This window comes from Prionailurus viverrinus, chromosome F1, assembly GCF_022837055.1.
Source record: "Prionailurus viverrinus isolate Anna chromosome F1, UM_Priviv_1.0, whole genome shotgun sequence".
Lineage (NCBI taxonomy): Eukaryota > Metazoa > Chordata > Mammalia > Carnivora > Felidae > Prionailurus > Prionailurus viverrinus.
Window position 1 is genome coordinate 8,143,231 of NC_062577.1, and position 21,352 is coordinate 8,164,582.

General features: G+C 47.1%; 1 protein-coding gene across 3 annotated transcripts in view; it reads right to left on the bottom strand.

Moving 5' to 3' along the window:
- ADCY10 (adenylate cyclase 10) overlaps nucleotides 1–21,352 on the bottom strand; it is a 74,750-nt gene that overhangs the window by 42,123 nt on the left and 11,275 nt on the right. For all 3 annotated transcript variants that reach the window (XM_047840854.1, XM_047840856.1, XM_047840853.1), the window contains exons 7-16: nucleotides 19,875–19,971; nucleotides 16,402–16,490; nucleotides 14,884–15,075; nucleotides 11,738–11,856; nucleotides 10,174–10,250; nucleotides 9,572–9,761; nucleotides 7,524–7,579; nucleotides 4,620–4,773; nucleotides 2,321–2,513; nucleotides 1,729–1,815 (exon numbers count right to left, since the gene is read on the bottom strand). In XM_047840854.1, coding sequence (XP_047696810.1) covers nucleotides 1,729–1,815; nucleotides 2,321–2,513; nucleotides 4,620–4,773; nucleotides 7,524–7,579; nucleotides 9,572–9,761; nucleotides 10,174–10,250; nucleotides 11,738–11,856; nucleotides 14,884–15,075; nucleotides 16,402–16,490; nucleotides 19,875–19,971 — 1,254 coding nt within the window. The remainder of the gene's footprint in view (nucleotides 1–1,728; nucleotides 1,816–2,320; nucleotides 2,514–4,619; nucleotides 4,774–7,523; nucleotides 7,580–9,571; nucleotides 9,762–10,173; nucleotides 10,251–11,737; nucleotides 11,857–14,883; nucleotides 15,076–16,401; nucleotides 16,491–19,874; nucleotides 19,972–21,352) is intronic.

Genomic DNA, 21,352 nt, shown 5'->3' on the forward strand with positions numbered 1-21,352 from the left:
TGTTAGTTTCAGGCGCACAAGATAATGATTCAGCAATTGTATACATCAACTGTCCAGAGTCTGACATTTTGAAATTACTCATAATGCCTCGCTTATTTGCTCGAAGCGGAGAAGGAGAAAGTGGTGGTATAAACTTTAGACAATGCCACAAACTTGTATCGATCATTTATAATGTGCCAGACGCTGTGCTGTGCAATAATAATACACAAATGAATCAGGCTCCCTGTCCTAAGAAACCCACAATCGCCTGAGAGGCAGAGACACCCATATAAGGAACAACTTGTAATACTGTATGGCAAATATAATAAGAAATATGTTCAAAGTGTTACAGAAGCAGGGTGGAAGAAGGATCAGTGCTTTGGGAGTTTTCACCAAAGAAGTGACGTTGAAGGACGAATAGCATTTCTCCAGGTTAAGAAACAAACAAAAAACCAAAACGCTTTTGACTTACGTCATTAGCCCTGGGAGTGATGTGGACAGCATAAAGCACGGGGTGGCGCAATTTACACAGGTTCTGGCAACTACGTGGAGCATGAACGGGAGAGGAGAGGTCTAAGGCACAGAGCCTAGTTGGGAAGCCATGGAAGTCGTCCAGAGTGACAGAACTTGAACGACAGCAGAAGAGAGGGAGGAGACATTCCCAGGGAGAACTGAGTAGCTGTCGTAGAAATGGCAACCGATGAGGAAGAGAGCAAAGATAATTTCAAGTGATGCATGAATGAATCTGCCATTAGCTAAATCAAGGATCGGAATGAGGAACAAGGGGCCCTGCGGGAGGAAACATAAAATTTAGTATTAGACGCTGAACTGAACGCGAGTTTCTACATCCACGTGTTGCAAATGGAAGGCTCTTGGAAAGCTGGTTCTGGGTGCTTATGAACGAGGTGAGGACTCGAAAAGAAATCTGGTGATCGTCCACATACGGTGAATTGTCATGAGGTTACTCAGGGAACGAGGTAAGATGCGGGGGGCAGGGGGAGGGGTGTTTCTGACAAAGAGGCGCCGTTCCAAGTGTGTCTACACAACGTTCCAAGTGTGTTTGCACCACCCTGTGAGTCAGGTACTGCTATCTGCCTATTTTATAGATGATTAAACAAGGGCATAGGCAAGTCAACTTGCACAAGGTTACCCAGGTAGCAAGTGATAGGCCTGCGGGTTCAAGTGTGGGTAGCGTGGGGCGCCTGGGTGGCTCGGTCGGTTAAGCGTCTGACTTCGGCTCAGGTCACGATCTCGCGGTCCGTGAGTTCGAGCCCCGCGTCGGGCTCTGTGCTGACCGCTCAGAGCCTGGAGCCTGTTTCGGATTCTGTGTCTCCCTCTCTCTCTGCCCCTCCCCTGTTCATGCTCTGTCCCTCTCTGTCTCAAAAATAAATAAACGTTAAAAAAAAAAATTGTTTAAAAAAAAAAACAAATGTGGGTAGCGTGACTAGGGAGCCTCCACACATGACCCCTTGGCCATAGTGTACCTCTCACAGAGCGAGAAGAAAAAAGGGCTGGTCTCAAGGAGAAGCCAGACTCCCGGGAGTAATGTTAAAGGGACCCCTTTCAAGCACAGCTAAATTCTGAACGGACTCTTGACTTGAGGCTTGGAAGGAAGAAAGGAGAACGAGACGCGGGCTGTGTTAGGATAAAGCTCTCACACCGGTCGAAGCCTTTTGCCGGTGGCGTCTGAACCCCTCCGGCCACCTCCCAGTTGCCCTTGCCCCCGACTCGACCCCCAGCTGCTCTTACTTGCTCCAAGATCTTCATAAACAGTGCTTCCAACTGCTTTTGCTTTCTGAAGGTGGTCATCTTGGAAACCTCTCGTGAAATAGGGAACTGTACAAAGAATCAGGAGAAGATCAAGTACGGGAACATAGCAACGGGCGCTACTAGCGGTGTGACTCGGGGCGAATCACTTTCCCATTCTGTGCCATCGAATCCTCATGCGTTAGCTAATTCATGGCGCCCCTTCCGGCTGTCACACGCGATGTCACTGAATCCAGTGAGATACAGGAAGTAACGGGGCATACTCTGTCTTTGCACTGGCGGTCTCCTGGACCAGCTAGTCCAGAGTAGCTATGATGGGAAGGTGAGAGCAAAGCGAATCAGCGGGTTTGGGATTTTTCTGAGTATGGTATTTCTAGATACCTCCAATGTCTCAGGAGGGGGCATGCTCATTCAAAGACGTTTGGGAACCATCTCCTCATCACCCAGATTCTCCACATGAGAAAGGAAAAAGGCGATAAACGGCAAAGAGACGCTACGGCGTCAGACCTCAGGCAGGGGTCGCTGCGCGGGCCCTGGTCCCTCTTCCCTGCAGGTGTCAGATCTAGTGACTCACCCGGACGTGGAAGATGTCATTCAGAAGACAGTGGAACTTCTCGTCCAACAGTGTCTTGACTTTGTTTTGAAGGTTGGTCTGTCGTTCTTTATAATGTTTACAAGTATCGAGACCTAGTACAGTGGCCATGAATATCTGGATGGTATAAAAATTTTGATGGAAGCTGATCTTAGTCAACGCGATGGCGATAGTCCTGTTCGTGAGAAAGCCAAGAAGCAGAAGAGAGTTCTTAAACGTATGTTTCGAAAACAAGAAAGAACGAAGGAACGCTCCGGAGTTTCGTAGTCAGTTACAACCGAACTTGCCTATATTATCTGGAAGCTGTTCGTTACTCCTGCTTCAGATACACCCCCTCATCCCGCTATGTCCCTGAGCCCTCCTAACTGACCCTGGCTCTGCCCTCTTCTACGGCCCCACTCCCACCACCTTGCTCTAGGCCCTCAGACTTTCACCCGCACTGCTGCGTAACATCCTACCCTTGCCTAGTGCCATGATTCGACGCACCACCTTTACAGAAGCCCGACGTAACGGGATCGATGCCAATTCTCTCTCCGATCTGCAAGTCTTCCGTGGCTCCCATTGCCAAAAGGTGTAAGCCTACGCTTCTTTTCTGTGACATACAAGCCTTTTCCGGGTCTCAGTGTGCCATTTCTTGCCACTCTGCCCAGCAGTCCATCCTCTACCAACGAACTGGTGAGACTTCCCTGAACACCCAGAGTGGTTTCTTCTCCCCGTGCCTTTGTGCGGGCTATCTCCCCAGCCTGGAAGCTTACCACTCCTCACAGCCCCTGGTAACCCCTCGTCTCCTGCTTGTCTGCAAATCTCAGCTCAGGTGCAGCCTCCTGGAAATCTTTCCTGGAGCCCCAAGGCTGCGTTACACACAAGGTTGGGTTTGTCCTAGCTTCTGCAGTATTCCGGTTGCACACCTCTATCACCGTCCTCACCGATCCTATTTTCATCGTCTCTCTCTCCTCTTCCGGGAGCAGTTACGTAGCGGCATAGATTGGGCCCCTAATCCAAAATGACTAGTTTCTTTATAAGAAGGGGAAATTTGGGGCGCCTGGGTGGTGGCTCAGTCGGGTGAGCGTCCGACTTCGGCTCAGGTCATGATCTCGCGGTTCGTGAGTTCAAGCCCCGCGTCGGGTTCTGGGCTGACAGCTCAGAACCTGGAGCCTGTTTCAGATTCTGTGTCTCCCCCTCTCTCTCTCTGACCCTTCCCCGTTCATGCTCTGTCTCTCTCTGTCTCAAAAATAAGTAAACGTTGAAAAAAAATTAAGAAGGGGAAATTTGGACACAGACAAGGCACAGGGAGAACACTATATAAAGGCAGAGATCGGGTGATGTTTCTACAAGCCTACAATTGCTAGCCAACCACCAGCAGCTAGGGGAAAAGGCATGGAACAGAGTGTCCCTCACGGCCGTCAGCAGGAACTAACCCAGCTGTCAACCTCGGTCTCCGACTCCCAGCCTCCAGTACCCGGAGGCAATGCATTTCTGCTCGTGAAGCCATCCAGTTTGTGGTTCTTCGTTATGACAACTCTAGCAAACAAATACAGCCCTCAACAGTTCCCGGAACACAGTAGGTACTCAATAAGTGACGGAATACATGAATGAATACATAAATGTCTTCTGGTTATTATGAATAACCAGCGACGTTAAAGATATTTACAAACTGGCCTTTCGCAGGCTTGACATTGAAAAAAAGAGTAGAAATACAGGTAATGTAAGGTTTCTAAGCATATTCCCCTTAAAGGCTTGAGGTCCGATGGTGAAGGGACATGAGACACCATCGTCATCTCAGTCACCGTCACCGCCACTGAGTATCACGCTGTCCGTGAGGCGCCACGTGACATTTCTTGTATGAAAACACATGAACGGGGTGAGATAAGTACATTAGCTCTGCCTTCCAAAGGAGAGAGAATCCAGAGGCCTATCATTCTCTATCTCCAGCTGGATAAATTTCTGTTTGTTCTGCTGACCCGATCTTGCCCCCAACGTCCATGCCAGGAGTTCTCAAAGTGTCCGCACACTGGGATTACTTAGGAAGCTTTAAAATATTGATATCCAAGCCCCGCCTGGCATTAAATCAGGATCTCCAGGGGTCAGCCCAGCTTCTCATTTTCTTAGTTCAATCTGTTTATCGTCTATTACCTATTTAGTACAGAGGGCATGGCACCCAGGAACTGATAGACTGTGGGTAGTTCACAAAAGGCGAATTATATCGAGGAGAGGAACATGACAATAAGTGAAACTCTTAAGGACATCAGGAATCTCTGAGTTCTCAAGAAACGACACTCACCTGTGGTTCTCACCTTGGGCCAGATACTCGATTTCCATAAGTATCTGGCTTTTTCCATATCCTGATAATCCTTCGTACATTAGGACTCGGCTGCAGTTGGACACCAAAAATTCCTTCAGACTACACATGAAGTATTTGATCTCCTTATCACGTCCTGTAATTTGCATTTTTTAAAAAGGGAGCAAACCTAATCAACATAAAGTAGTCGAGACATATATAGAAAAAACACATAGTGATCACGCTCCTACAAATACCTTTAGAATTCCCATGGAATTGCTCATGACCTTTCTTGAGAGACTGTGCACTTTAACAGTTTTTGAAACCTTTCTCTGGAGCTTTCTAGTTACAGTCTTATCTGATCCCCACACGCTGTGAGGCCAAGTATTCTTAGAACGCTCATTATAACGTCCATTTAATTTTAGTGTAGAAAACGGAGATTTAAGGTAGCAAACTGCTTGGATTACACAACCCAGAATTAAACCAGGGTTGTGTGACCCTGGCGCTTGTGTTCTTTTTCTTTTCCTCTATAGCACACGAGAAGTAATCTATAGATTATTACATTGGGAAATAAATTTATTCAATTAGGGTTCCCACGTTAAACAATTATGGAAAACATTTTTTATTCCTACTTCTGTGAAAGAAACTTGCTCTCTTCTATGAGAAATGCTCCTTATTTCAGGGCTACTGGAAACATTATCCGTACTAAGAAAATTCAACTTGCTGTCAAAAGTCATGTGTAGATTATTTCTATCACAGGAACAACCTACATTATAAAATATAGTCTTTTTCTGATTGTGAAACTCAACACATGCTCGCCATGTGTTTCTTACATCTTTTTAAATATATGTAATAGGAAGCCTGCCTGAGATCTGAAACCCAGCCCACAATTTTGGGAACCTTTCAGGGCTGGTTCTTTCTTCTTTGCTGGATTGGTCACTGCTGGCGGGGGTGGGGGTGGGACCATTTTGGACCCCTTCACAGAGCAAACACATAGCCCGGTGTTATCTAACGTCTAGCGAAAACCAGGACGGATTACTCTAAGCTTAGATGTTTTATACAAAGCAGCCGACTGTTTACGTGGTAAGGCAAATTTCTGGGCGATTCAGCGAGAACCACTCTGCAGATTTCACTGCTTCATTTGGGGGAAACGTTCCCTCTCTGCAAATGCATTTGAACTTCAGTATTGTGAGATGCGTCACACTCTTCTTTGGCCTGAACCTCACGGAGGTCACTCAGAAAAGTCACGTCACCTTGTTTCTCTCCCAACGAGGCCCTAATATCTGGGACACTTTTTGAGTATAGGTTTGTTAACATCTATGCTGTTAGCATATACGATTTCATTTTCAGGAACTCTTGTTAAAAAAAAAGGGTATTTCCTATAGTCCTCACCTCCGACAAGTTTCTTTTTGGCTAGAGCGATGAGGAAAGGTTGTGTGGGCTTGATCTTTACCTCACAGCGATGGAATCAGGGCAAAGAGGCGCCCAGACCAGATTGGGAAACATAAGCAGATTGTGCCAATGTGGCCTGCTATGGCGGTCGGATGGAGTCCTTGGTCTTATACAAGGGGGTTAGGACTTCCATTTGCTGTCAGTCGCCGTGACAACAATCATATGGTAGGTAGGACGGGCAGTAAGGCCTCAGAGGAGGGTGAGAGTGAGCATTCCTTCTCCTTTCCAGCCTTCAAGTGTCTGGGAATCTGTATTTACAAGAAGTGATTAGACTCTGAAAAACACACTACTGAGGATCCAAGTACCCTTTTCAGTTCTGGAACTGCTGCCTTCTTTCTGCTCTGCTGAAATCAAGATTCTGTCCTGATATCCCCCCCAAAGTGTGGGACAGAGCCTCCTCCTGATTGTCCTAACACAGTTAGGACCAGGATTTAACTTACGATGATACTTTTAGGGATGTTCATCTAACAGAAGAAAATTACAAGTGTTCCTAGAAATGGCTGTCTTCAGATTCCACAGGCCTATCTTCATGACGGTCTCTTCCCCCAGAGGGTGTATCCTTACCTCATTTAGGCCCCCTTCCCTGTCTAATCTCATCTCAAGTTAGCTTTCTCTTGATACGCTTCCTGTCACCAAGAATCACAAAAACATCACTGCCATTGCCAGATAGATCATAGATCTAAATGTAAAAGGTAAAAACAAAGTTTCTGGAAGATCTTCATGATTCAAAAGTAGATCTTCACGATTTGGGGTGATGGAAAACTTTTAAACAGTGTACAAAAGCACCAACTGTCAAAGACCAGATTTATATAACCTAGATTATACTAAAATACAATATTCCGTTCATCAAACACATCACTAACAGGGTGAAAAGGCAAGCACGGGATGGGAGGAGTTACGTACAAGAAACACAAACGACAGCGGACCCGTGTCCAGAATATACAAAAAATGCCAACGGATCTAAAATAAAGATACAACCCAACTGGAAAATAGGCAGCAGAGTTGTATAGACGCGTTATAATAGATGATGCCCAAATGGCCAACAAATATATGAAAAAGGAACTCAGCCGTATCAGGGAAGCACAAATGGAAATCACAGTGAGACACTACCACACACCCAACAGAGTCATTAAAATTATGAAGACTTAAAACGAAGTTGTTGGTGAGGATGAGGAACTCCCCTAACACCGTGGGTCAGCATATAAGTAAATACAACCATTTTGGACAATTATTTGGTATCATCTCCCAAACCATCTCCCAAGCCTCAACAGAAACACGTACGTGTGTTCGCCAAAAGACACACACAGGAATCTATTTTTCCATTTCTTCGCTTGGAAGGTAATCACGCCCATTTTGTGATCATTCGTTAGGAGGCACGCTTAACGCTGGTATACTTTTCTGTATGTTTTGTTATAGTTCAGTAAAGAAGCTTAAAAATCACGGCTTACTACCTACCCAGCAAAGGGTAGCCCTCATTTCTGTTGCAGATGAGGTATGCCATACCAAACATGCTGAAGAGAAGAAAAGAAAAGATGTTAGAGTGAGAACACGGAAATATAGAAAATTCCAAGTGCCCAGACGCTGATTTGGTGAGCACATGCTGTGTGCCTGGCACGGTTTCAAGTCCTCCGCCCACGTATCACCCTTTACCCCGGACAAAAACCTTATGAAGAAGGTACGATTATATCCATTTTACAAATGAGGAAATTGAGATGCAGAGCATTTAATTTGCCCGAGATTGGGGCGCCTGGGTGGCGCAGTCGGTTAAGCGTCCGACTTCAGCCAGGTCACGATCTCGCGGTCCGTGAGTTCGAGCCCCGCGTCGGGCTCCGGGCTGATGGCTCGGAGCCTGGAGCCTGTTTCCGATTCTGTGTCTCCCTCTCTCTCTGCCCCTCGCCCGTTCATGCTCTGTCTCTCTCTGTCCCAAAAATAAACAAACGTTGAAAAAAAAAATTAATTTGCCCGAGATCCCATGGGGAGTGGTGGCAGGAACGGAGAATACTGACAGAATCAGTATCAATAACCGGGCCAGTGTATACACGCTTGCCCGCTGCGCACTACTGTTTCTTGAAGGAAAGTGGTCCACTTTTTAGTCAAGTGGACCATCCCCTTGTCTGCACTGCCATACCGTTGTGTTACGTCTCTGTTACAGCACGTACCAACTTCCGCGTAATACACAGCTCACGGGGCGTATTGTATGTGTTGGTCTTCCCCATTAAATTGTGAGCTTTCAGGGCAGGACCCAGGCCTGTTCGTATTTGTATGTGCATTTCGACACTATCTCATCTGCAGAAATGGTATAGAAGAACTATGAGGAGGGCGGCCTTTGGGACGAGATGGTCCTGAATTTCTCAGTTCTTAAATTTATAAAGTGGAGACAATAATAGCGTCTCCCTGATGTGGCTGATACTAAGAATAAATTACGTATTTTGAGGTAAAGCGCCTAACACTTAATAAGGACTCACACGAAAAAATTAGTAGTATTCATTCACTTATTCGCACAGCATTTTATTGATGGTCTATGCATGCCAAGTACAGTGCTGAACCCTGGGAATACAAAGATGAATAATAAAGACTCCTTGAACCAACTGCAGCCCTGGTACTGTTATATGATCCTTTAAGACCTAGATTCTAGCTCGCTAATATAAAGAACAAATACCTTTCCACTTTCCGTATTACTTGTTTACTTGTTATTAATGAGTGCCTACTATGTGCCAAGCCCTGGGAGTATTAAAAATGAACAGGAAATAGCTACTATCATCAAAAAGCTCATAATGTGTATCAGATCAGCAATCATGATGGGTATGTGCTAGAGTTACAGAGAGGAGGAAAATGCTAAGTTGACTGTGGTTGTCCCAGTAGACAAGGGGGGGGGAGGGGATGGGGAGGACACTCTATTTAGACAGCCCAGAGGAGAGGGCACAGGAGGAGATACGGTTGGAAAGGCAGATGGTTGTATGTCATTTTGAGGGATTTGAACATTATCATGAAAATGGAAGCCGCTGAAGGACTTTAAGTTCCAAGGGGATCCCTACGTATCTAAGCTGGGCTTCTGGGGAACAGATTTCACTAAAGACCGAGAGGAGGAAAAAGATCTCACACTCTTTTCGCCCCATCCATGCCTGGCACATAGTTGGTACGATCAGCAAATACTTAATGGTTGGCCGCTGTGTCCATCTGGGTCCCAAAAGATACTCAAATGAGGGGTTCTCTGTTCAGTTTGCACCACCTTTGAAGAATCACCCTTAGATTATCAGTAGTGAGGGCAGGATGGGCTCATACCACTATCGTGATGCTATACTATCAGTAAGATAGAGAAGGACGAAGGATTTGGGAAATCTGGGCCTCGTTCCGGGGAAGGAATCGGTTTCACTTTCATAAATTGCGTGCAAATCGGGCACGGGGGACGGATGGTTTTCGCTATTTATTAGCGAAATTCGTTTCGCTCATTTTTCCACTTCTTTACTAAAAAAAATACCGCAAAATCGACGCCCCACACTCACACTTTCTCATTCAGTCCCAAACACTGATAGACGGGTCCGGGGTCCGCAACACCTTTCATGACTTTCTTTGGAAGCTCTTTGAAAAAGTAGGCTGGGAGGTTGCTGCCATTGTAGGTGACGGAGTCACAAGTCACGGTTCCTGGGTAGTACATCATCATCCTGGCGGCTATGTTGACTTTTTGGCCAATCACTGAAACAGAAGGGAGGAGGGCAAAGGCCGGGGAGAAAGGAGCCATTGAACTAGCAGAATGCAATCTGGAACACACTGTCTCCAAGTGGCATGTTCTTTAGGGACTTTTAATAGGATTTACGAGGAGTAACTGTCTAATGTTCACAGGAAAGGGTTATAAAGGCGGCCTCATTCCATGCGCTTACAGCCTCTACAGATCCCCGCGAACGACTACTTATTTCTGATACGCATGCACAGCTCAGAAACCCACACTTTGCAAGCAACGAGCTGCCAAGGGGCAAAGCTACGTGGCTGGGCTCCTCCTGGAAGGCTCCAAGCTTTCAGAGGGCAGGGCCCCTGTCTCCTTAGCTATCCTTCCACCCCCAAGGCCGGAGGACAAGGCGAGGAGAGAGGAGGAGTTAGCTCAGCGCACCTGTGTATTCATGCCTCACAGAGTGTCCGACGATTCCACAGAAGACGATCCCGCTGGCCACGCCGATGGAAACGGTACTGGCATCCGGGAGAAAGCAAGAGAGTTGTAAGGGAAAGGTACTGAGCGGAGAGAAAGTGGGGAGGTTGGGGACACGATGACGAACGGGGCAGGGGAACGGGCAGGGGGGCAGGGAGGCGTTTCGATAAGTAACTGTCTTCCCTGTGGGGAGTTTAGGGCGACTGCCCAGGGCCCGGACATGCGAAGGAGGCACAGCTTGAGACGCAGAACTGAGTTCTCAGAAGTGACAAATCACTTCCCTTTCCTGCTACTTTTCAATACCCATCTGAGCCACTTTTCTGGAAAATAACCTCTCACCCCCGCAGGTGGACTTGAATTGCTGAGTGACACTGTAAGCATTGTAACCAACTCAACGATGTTTGTTACGGTGAGAAAGAACAAAGCCATGGAGGAACTCAGATGTAGTGTGTGGCCGTCAAAAGCTAGCTTAGTTAATACATGAGGGTGGCTGCATAGGTGGATGACGAGGGGCTGACGTGGCAGAAATGCTTAGAGCCAGGGGGGTGGTACCTGTTAAAGTAGAGCCCCGAATTGGGGACATTGGGGTGCTCGGGCAAGGCAAACCTGAGGGCCTGGGCTCTTAGGCAGCCCGGGCTGGGGATGCTAAACCTGACCTTCTTAACAGCTTAACTATTGAGTGGATCATCTTGAGATCGGATCGGTATATAAATTTCCAACCCAAGGACTCACTGCATCTCTCAGTTATTAAAAATCAACTCAAGGGACACCTGGGTGGCTCAGTCGGTTAAGCGTCTGGCTTCGGCCTACGTCATGATCTCGTGATTCCTGGGTTGGGGCCCCGCGTCGGGCTCTGCACTGACAGCTCAGAGCCTGGAGCCTGCTTTGGATTCTGTGTCCCTCTCTCTCTCTGTCCTCCCCTGCTCATGCTCTGTCTCTCTCTGTCTCTCAACAATAAATAAATGTGAAGGAAAAAAATCAATTCAAGGGGCACCTGGGTGGGCTCAGTCAGTTAAGGGTCCCACTCTTGGTTTTGGCTCAGGTCACGATCTCAGGGTTTGTGGGTTCGAGCCACGCATCGGGCTCTGTACTGTCAGCACAGAGCCTGCTTGGGATTCTCTCTCTCTCTCCGTCTCTCTGTCTCTCTGCCCTTCCCCCACTCACTCTCTCAAACTAAATACATAAGCTTACAATTTTTTTTTTCCAAATCAACTCAAGTCTTCCATATGGTGTTGGGAGCTCAACCTCTGCCAAGAAGCCAGAGCACAGACAGGCAACCCAAGTAGGTTTTCTTGCGAACCTGCTATGTGTTGACTTTTTAAGAGTGTCCTCTTCTGCATTTTGCCTTCCCCGTCCCTCTATGGCTGCATCAAGGCTGGGTTGGCCCCGAGGAATGAGTGCGGACAGAAGGGCTTCCAGTCAACGACAGCCCTCTCCTGCCCTCCTGTCCCCTGACCGTTTGTGCTATCTCCCCATGTGCTACCAAAAAGGTCAAGGTCCACCAGATGGGAACAGGGTCAACACTCACTGGATTCTGTGAGCCTGAGAGCAGAAGTCAAATATATCCATAGCACTTTCCAAGGCATGAGTGACCTCGTCAGGAGCCTTTTCCCCAGGGAAACCAAAGACGCAGAGGAAGGAGCAGCCCTGTGAGGGAGAGAGTCAGCACACCCAGCTGGCGGAGGGCCATCTTTCAACTGAACCAGCCAGGGGCGCCTGGGTGGCTCAGTGGCCGAAGCAACCCACTTGGGTTCGGGTCATGATCTCGTGGCTCGTGGGTTCGAGCCCCGCGTCGGGCTCTGGGCTGACGGCTCGGAGCCTGGAGCCTGCTTCCGATTCTGTGTCTCCCTCTCTCTCTGCCCCTCCCCTGCTCATGCTCTGTCTCTGTCTCAAAAATGAATGGTTTTTTGTCAACGTTTTTTGATTTATTTTGGGGGCAGAGAGAGACAGAGCATGAACGGGGGAGGGGCAGAGAGAGAGGGAGACAGAGAATCGGAAACAGGCTCCAGGCTCCGAGCCGTCAGCCCAGAGCCCGACGCGGGGCTCGAACTCACGGACCGCGAGATCATGACCTGGCCGAAGTCGGACGCTTAACCGACTGTGCCACCCAGGCGCCCCTCAAAAATGAATTTTAAAAAAACATTAAAAAAAAAAATTTAAACTGAACCAGCCAGAAGGCTACTGGAAGGAGGGCAGCAACACTCACTTTCTGAGTCACCCTTGATCATGATTTCTCACACATCTATTTTATTTTTAGTAAACGTCCTCTGACTTCTAGCCTGAGGAGGGCTTGCTTTTCTCCAGAGACAATGGGTTGTGCTGGGCTATTTGTGGGCACCCACTTGTCTCTCCCCCTGCGGCCAAGGTCTTACACTACGCGCTGCTAAGTTTAAATCTGAGAAAACAGCACAGAGCAGTGGAAAAGGCACCCGCTCTGCAGTCAGAAAATCTGTGTTCTCAGGCCGCTTCACAAGTGTGGGAACTTGGATAAGTCAATTACGCGCAGCGAACTTCAGTTTATCGATCTGCAAATGGATATGACATAGACCTGCGAAGGTCGCTCTGGCTCCTAAAATGAGGGTTCTATGTATATACACATACACATACACATGTATAACTTTGCAGGCTACTTTACAGCGTGTCTATACTCTACATAGTATATTACATATATTCTGTATTTTGTATAGAATATAGACTTTATTATTTGTATTTTTTAATGTTTATTCATTTCTTGAGAGAGAGAGAGAAAGACAGAGCGTGAGCAGAGGAGGGGGCAGAGAGAGACGGAGACACAGAATCCAAAGCAGGCTCCGGGCTCCGAGCTGTCAGCACAGAGCCTGACGCGGGGCTTGAACCCACGGACTGTGAGGTCATGACCTGAGCTGAAGCCGGACGCTCAACCGACTGAGACACCCAGGCGCCCCAAATATGTACTTTACAGTATATACACTTTTATAAACTTAATGTTATATATGTAAGTTTATATAAAACATTATATACATTTATAATGTAAACTTGGTACACAGTTACACTTTGTGAACTCTAAAGTTCTTTTCAGATATTGTTATTATTGTTAGGGATAATGGCTTAAACTGAGAGTGCTTTTTCTTGGCATAGACTTGACTGTTCCAAGCAGACATTAAACTCTGAAGCTTTGCAATCCTAGTATCAATCACTTAAACAATTACCTGCGTCAGATGCTGTTGTCTATAAGAAAAGAGCATAATAATTAAAGGATGATGGGCTACAAATTTCAGTCTGTATACGTGACATATCCTGATGAAATGCAAAAGAGAACGCCTTGATTTCTTTAACCCTCTCCAAAAAGAATCTAAGGGTCAGATCCCAGTTGGCGCTGGGTTCTATCTTGATGGGATAAAGGAAGTCCTATTCAGGTCTGTGCAAAGACCAGAGGGTAACCCTTTCTACCAAATGCTCAATAAATGCTCTCAAATTAGTGAATGAGTGAATGTGGGGCAGTGACTTAGTGCTCTGCTCTTACGATGCAAAACACTTGAGACGGGGAATCAATTCTCCTAGCACTTCTGTGGTAATTTGGTAACCACATCGTTTTTCTCTGAACCTATTAAGAGCAGATTAAAAGGGGCACCTCTGTTAAGCATCCGACTTCGGCTCAGGTCATAATCTCGCAGTTTGTGGGTTCAAGCCCTGCATGGGGCTCTGTGCTAACAGCTCAGGGCCTGGATGGAGGCTGCTTCAGAGGCTGTGTCTCCCTCGCTCTCTGCCCCTCCCCTGCTTGCACTCTCTCACTCTCTCTCTCTCTCTCTCTTTCAAAAATAAACATTAAAAAAATTTTTTTAAAGGAGCAGATTAAAAATATCCAGAAGTGGAGCACCTGGATGGCTCAGTTGATTAAGTGTCCAACTCTTGATTTCAGCTCGGGTCACGATCTCACGGCTTGTGAGTTCTTGGGCTACGCGCTGACATTCGAGCCTGCTTGGGTAATCTCTCCTTCCCTCTGTCTCTGGCCCTCCCCACTCACACACACTCCCTCTCAAAATAAGTAAATAAACTTAAAAAAGAACACCAAACACCCAGAAGCTACAGGTGCCCCTCCACCCCACTCAGCCTCCCTCCCCCTGCTGAAGCTGGAAGGGGAACTGGAGGTGTAGACGCGGCAGGTAGGGAATATTGGAAACAGGCTTCTGGAGCGTGAAAGTTACCAGACACGTGACCCAAAGTCTCCAGGAGATGCCTTATACGCTGGGCTGGAGATGTGCACATGGCAAGAGCTAGTCGGGCAACAGTGCTTGAGGGCAGAGACTGGGGAGGCGGACTGCCTGGGCTCGAATCCGGCCCACCACCTACTAACGGGATGACCATGAGCAAAACTGAATCTCGCGTTGTCTCAGGATGCTCATCTGTAAAATGTGGACTACAACAACCGCACCTACCTCTTAGAGTAGTCCCGCGGGCACCTACCTCTTAGAGTAGTCCCGCGGGAGGAAATGAGTTAATGCGTGTAAAGTATTGAGAATAATGGGTGGCACGCAGTAAGGGCCATATCCACCATACAAGCTATTTCTAGAAGTCCAAATAGAGACAGATATTTTTAGGTGAGAAGTGTCTGTTCTCTCCCTCTCACCAACGTCCATAGGTGTGAATGCCAACTTTAACTTATTGGTAGGTTTCCGCCCCTCAGTTCACATTTACCTTGTCAAACATGAAGACTTTGTTGATTTGGCCTCGGGAGACCCTCAGGACAGAATTGATGTGCACACAGGCATCCTGGATGGCCGAGCCGATGACTTCTGCCTTGTCTTGGTCCTTAAACATCAGGTTCACGAACACAATGGTCACAGGGCGAAGCTCCGACAGGTAACCCCGAAGCTGTTTGTCATCGATCTGCAGAGTTGAGAGCGGCTTTCTTTAGCCCGGATCCTTGGCAGTGGATTCTTTGTTGCAACCCCACCCCCAAGAAGGCCGCTGGCCTTTTGCGATCCTCTGGGGAGCTGAAGTTACCGGAACGCACGACGTACGACATGGCGGAGGCAGCCCAAAGTGGAGCAGATGGAGATCTGCTCTATCAAAATCTCTTTCAACGTGAATTCACAGGCTTGCTCATTTTTGGCCAGCAACCACATCCTTGCCCCAACGGCTAGCTCCCTAGGGCCAGTAGGAGCCGTCACAATAACAAGAGACAAGCACTGTTCCTTTTGGCTCCCTTACAAGTTAGGGATAAGAACAGCCTATTATGTAATCCAACCTGGTACGTTCACGGCCTGGGACCTTCAGGAATACTTTCACATCCTACCCCACCTTATCCTCAAATGAGATAAAATAGGCATTAATGATCCTCTCTTTACTGATTAGATAACGGAGACGTGGAGAAATAATGTTAAGTTTCCCAGGGTCACACAGAACCCAAATCTCCGGGCTCCTAGTCCGATGTTCCAGTGACGACACGCCCCTGCGTCTCTGGGGAGGTATATATGTCATTCGGCTCCCCTCTTCCGTCCACGCCCATCCAGCCCAAGCCCGGGGAAAGGAGAGTGGTCCCAAATCATGCCTGCCTATCACGATTCTTGAGTTTTGTTAAGTTACGTGCATGGCAAACCAATGGCTACGTCTCAGACCCTGGCTGCATCTCTTACTTTATAACCTTAGGAAAGTTCCTGGTATCCTTCTGGGTCTCAGTTTTCTCACATGTAAAATGAGGCTGAAGATATTTGGCAAGAATTGTGAAGAATAAACACACGAAATAGCAGAATGCCTGGCATATGGTGAGTGGCGAGAGAGTTCTAATTCACGTGCGTTAATACATTTAAGAGAGCCCAGATCTAAGCGAACACAAAGGGAAAATTTTAGGGGGTGGGGGTAGTTCTGGGCATTCTCATTGTCTGCATTGTTAACTCTCGAAGCTCAAGATCTAAGGTAAGTGACTTAGAGAAACATGGTACCAATGTGAATTCACTTGAGATCTTTCTGCCAACTGGCATATAGAAAGGGTGCCTTTAACTCTTTAACTCATAGTGAACCGTGCCTCCTTTAACTCTTAAAAGTATCCTGATCTGAAAAACCAGTGTGATAAGTGACGTACATGTGGAGAACGTTGGCCCCATCTCTTTTTAGTTCAGTGAAATATTTTACTAGCTACTGGTCTTCTTGATCTTTCCAGTTGTCCAGGATCCCTGACACCCCAAAAGCCAATGTGTTAAATTGCGAAAATACCTGCTTCAATATGCTTTCCATCACATACTTTTGGAGGGACAATTCTAGCTCAGGATCGGACTCCAGCATGCACGCAAGCCTCAGGAGGTCTAAGAGAGCAGAAGGAGGGGCGGGGTCAGAAAAGGAAGTGTGGTCTGCAGTGCTGGGGACCGGAGTCTCCTAGTCCCCTTTCCCTCGGACAGTGGTCTTTATGGTTCAGTCAGGGGACTCTGGGATACCTAGCAGCCAAGCAGAACCAAGGGAAATCCAATGAGGATTCTTTTTTTTTTCCTTTAATTTTTAAAAAAATGTTTTTATTTTGTTTTTGAGAGAGAGAGAGAGAGAGAGAGACTGAGTGCGAGCCATTCTTGAATTTTGTTAAATTAAGTACATAGCAAACCAATGGGGGAAAATTATTGCATTTTCTCCTTCAATAGCACAAAAGAATCAGACCCGCCATTGACAAGATAAAACATATCTTCTAGGGAGCACCTGGCTGGCTCAGTCAGCAGAGCATGGGACTCTTGGTCTCAGGGTCTTGAGTTTGAGCCCCATGTTGAGCTCCACGGAGCCTACTTAAAAAAACAAAAACAAAACAAAAAACAAAAGCCCATATCTTCTGGACAAAAGAAGGAATTGTGGTAAAGATTCTAGTCTGGCTGGAATCCCATGTGAGTACTGGAAATGAAGAAGAAATGATATGAAACAGACTGTGGAGAGAGGCAAGGGAGCAGGAATTATAAAGGTCTAGGCTACTGTAGTGGCAATGGTTATGGAGAGGTATGTGTGCCTGTAGTAAAATAAAGACTTTGGCTGGTATTTGCTCCTGGTACCTGGGAAGTAACTTCTAAATCTTTGGACTTTTTCAAGTAATGGGATTGTCTTTGTTCATCATGGCCGGCCCTTTGGACCACAGCTGAATTTATGCTAATGAGGTCTCAGGATTGGGCTAGTTGTGCTGGAAACACCAACCATGTGAGGAAAGGGTGGGGACTTTGAGCCATGTGATATGAGCCTGACCTCTGACCCCTGAAGAGGGCAAGGGGGCCGAAGGTTGAGTTTAACCACATGGCCGATAATTCAATCAACCATGCGTTCTTAATAAAACCCCAATAAAAACTGAACACCCAAAGCTTGGATGAGCTGTCTTTGGTTGGTAATCCTACAATGATGTACAGGGAGGGTGAAATATCCTGAGGACACAGAGACTTCATGTTTGGGGCCCTCCAGATCTTACCCTATGTGTCTCTTGATTTGTCTGGTCCTGATTTGTGTCCTTTACAATAAAACCAAAATCATAAGCATAGCACCTAAGATCTGTGAGTCACTCCAGTAAATTATTGGGAGCACTGGGGGTTTATAGACAGTTGGTCAGAAGTGCAGGTGGCCTGGTGACCCTGGAGCTTGCTGCCGGTGTCTGAAGTGAGGAGAGTCTTGGAGAGAACGTAACCCATGAAATCTGTGCCGAGTCCAGGTGGTTAGTATCAGAATTGTATTGTGACACCGCAAAGCCCAAAATCAAGCCTGAAGGAGCCCTTTACTGAAGGCACCATTAAGATCTGGGAGATGGGATGAGGTAAAGCTTGAGGAGTATCACTGGACTTTCTCCATCTCTGGAGATTTTGGGTTCTTGGCCTTTCCTGGTCAATTTTCCTACCGTTTTCCCCCCTATCCCACCTCCTGCCCCATTACATAGTACAGCTTAGTACAAGTACAATCTACTACTCGTGATGTTCAAAATATTTATGACCCGGATGTAGATGATGAAAAAGAAGGCTGATTCAAAGATGTTTCTGGGGCACCTGGATAGCTCAGTCGGTTAAGCGTCCGACTCTGTTTCGGCTCAGGTCATGATCTTGCCCTTTTGTGAGTTTGAGCCTCGCATCTGGCTCTGCTAGGACAGTGCAGAGCCTGCTTGGGATTCTCTCTCTCTCCTTCTCTCTCTGCCCCGCCCCTACTCACGCTGTCTCTGTCTCTCTCAAAATAAACAAATAAACTCAAAATAATCAAAGAAAATATGTTTCTGAAGTTTCTGGTTTGGAGGAAGAAACGATTTCTAGGGAAAGGTAAGCGGCTCAGTGTTCAAACCTTGTTGACCTACATTTCTAGGCCCAACATGGAGCTGCTCCAGCCTGTGGTACCACGTCAGCAAACTGAAACTTCAGAACTTTCAAGTCCCCGGAAATGCCCCACTTGACCGGAAATGCAGTCCGTCTAGCCAGGCAATCCCCAAATGCCAAGCCAACTCTTGGTCTTCTCACCCCAAACGAGGTTGACTATGCGCCCCCCCCCCCCCCCGTCAGATATTTTCTGTCTGTCACTTCCTTGTTCTCTAATCTTTCTCTTATAAAAGTTTCTTGCCTTCCACCCCATTTTGCGGGTCTCCACAAGGAGACTGTCCACACCTCGTGAAGCATCGGTTTGTTTGCATCACCCAGGTTGTCATCTTTAACCATATTTTTTAACAACGTGTTAATGTTTGAGTACCTGTTTGACATCCAGTGAAAATGACCCATGGGCAGTATTTTTAGGAGTCTAGAAATCGTGACAAAAGTCTGGGCTGAATTCCGGCAGTTGGGGCTGGGTCTTATGTGGGGCAAGAAGCTTGCAAAACCATGAGTAGTGCCTCCTTAAATTTCATGCCTTAGGCTTCTCTTTTTCCTCACCCTAGTCCCAGCCTGCTGGGAGTCCTAGGGAAGTTAAGCATGGATACATAGAATAGGTCTCCAAAATGTGAGCAGAGAAGATTAGGGGGTCAAGGACAGATCCCTAGAATCACCGACATTTAAGGAATGGGAAGGAGGGTAAGCAAAGTCACTGAAAACAGGTGGCTTAAGGTGTAAAAGCAAAACTGGGAAAGAATATTCTGGAACCCAAGGGAAGAGAAGAAGGTATGTCCATAAAAAGAGGGTAACTGAAGGCCAACCAGCTAGGATGAGGCCTGAAGAGAGGTCATCTGCTTTGGCAAGCTTGATGGTCATTGGTGGCCTTGACCTAAACAGTCTCAGTAGACAGAAAAAGTGGCTGGAAGCTAGACGTCAGGGGCTCAAGACAGAAAAGTAGGTGAACACGTACCCCCCCCCCCCCCGCCCCCGAGGCACATGCAATTTTCACCCAAGTTTATTGGGTGAATAAATAAATGAGAAGATAGGAGGAGGCACAGACATACAGATCACTCTTCTGAGAACTTTGGTGGTGAAAGTTAGGAGCAGAAAGTAGGGTTTACAGAAGTTTTATTTTTCCTTTTATCATGCGGCAGACTTGTACATGTTTAGAAGATAAGGGAGAAGAGTCGTTGCCAAAGCAGAGAAGGACGGCCTGAGGAGGGTTATACTTGGAATCACGGTCATGAGGAATGGGAGGAAGGTCCCCTTTGTGGGCCGCTGGGAGCTGTACTGAGGAGGCCGGTCGCTTATAACAGAGCCCTTGGCATTGGTTAAGACCCTACTGAGCACTGGTAGAGGCCAAGGCTCTTGTCCATGGAGCGTACTCACTTTTATGGTCACCAGAAGGGTAATAATCCATGAAAGTCATACACTTGGTGAAAAATTCATCAAAGTTAAAAGTAGAAGGCGGCTTTAAGAAATTCACCTAAATGAAGAAAAAAAAGAGAAGTTTTTTGGTTATTCTGAGAATTTTCTGGTCCTTTGAATATAATTGCTCAGCACAAAGGGCAGGGCGTATGCTCTTAAAATGGACATGGTAAATGGAGACTGGCATACTGAGACAACCGAGATCTACAATTTGGATACGATCACACTAAAAGTCTCTCTGACTAGTCCTTAAGATCTCAAATCTTCAGTGTATATACAGAAGGCGCCACCAGGGGGCTCACTCGCGTGCTTTCCCACTCTTAGAATTTCCTTCTTTTTTTTTTTTTTTTTCCTTCGTAACATTTCAATTTAAGTAAAACCCGGCAAAACTATGTATCATTTCTTTCTTCTAAGTATAAAAGGACATAGGGGGCTGATGCCCACAAATGTAGTGGGGAGCATCGCCAGCAAGAAGATTCATACCAGGATCAAGAACCCCATTGGTACGATACATGGAGAATGGTACAACCTCATTTTTGTAGTATTCTTGTCTCCCGCCCCATGTGAGTAAACCCTAGTCCGATAATGAGAAAGTGTCAGGCAAAACCAAAGGGAGGGACATTCAACAAAGTGGCCAATACTCTTCTTAGGTGTCAAGGTCACATAACGGCCAGGAAACACCGAACTGTTAGAGACTGCAGGAGACTCCGTAAAAATGACAACGAAATGCCGTGCGAGATCGTGAAGAGAAACCTGAACATTCCACCTAGGGTATTAGCGGGAAACCGGTGAGGTCCAAGTAAGGCCTTCAAGTAGAGAATAGTATTGCCCCGATGTTCATGTTTTCTGGTTTCGACAACTGCACTCTGATTATGAGAGATGCTCACATTTGGGGAAGCTGGGGAAGGCGTATACGGAAACTATTAATTTTGAACTTCTCTGCACGTCTAAACTTAATTAAAATGGAAACAATTCCAGGGCGCCTGGGTGGTTCGGTTGGCTGAGCGTCCGACCTTTTGATTTCGGCTCAGGTCATGATCCCGGGGTCATGGGATCGAGCCCCGAGTCGTGCTCTGCCCTGAGTGTGGAGGCTGCTTAAGAATCTCTCTCTCTCCCCCCTCCCCCACTCGCCCTTCCTCTCTCTCTCTCAAATAAATAAATTAACTAAATTAAAGCAAAACAATTTCTAAGGGTATCCTTAAGGAATGATGGCGCAAGATGGGGAACGGGGCACCGTGAGCCAGCTCGGTCACGCATCCCGGGGGACACCGCGGGAGGAGTGATGGTGTGAGGGCCGTAGAGCGATGCACAGTGTAGGAGAGTCTCTCGCCTCGGCCAGCAGCTACCCGGACCCTCCCCCTCCTCTCCGTTGGCCTTGCATCCATTCCTGGTGCGGCTGGTGGCACGGCCGTCCTCCCTGCTACACACGCTCAACGTCC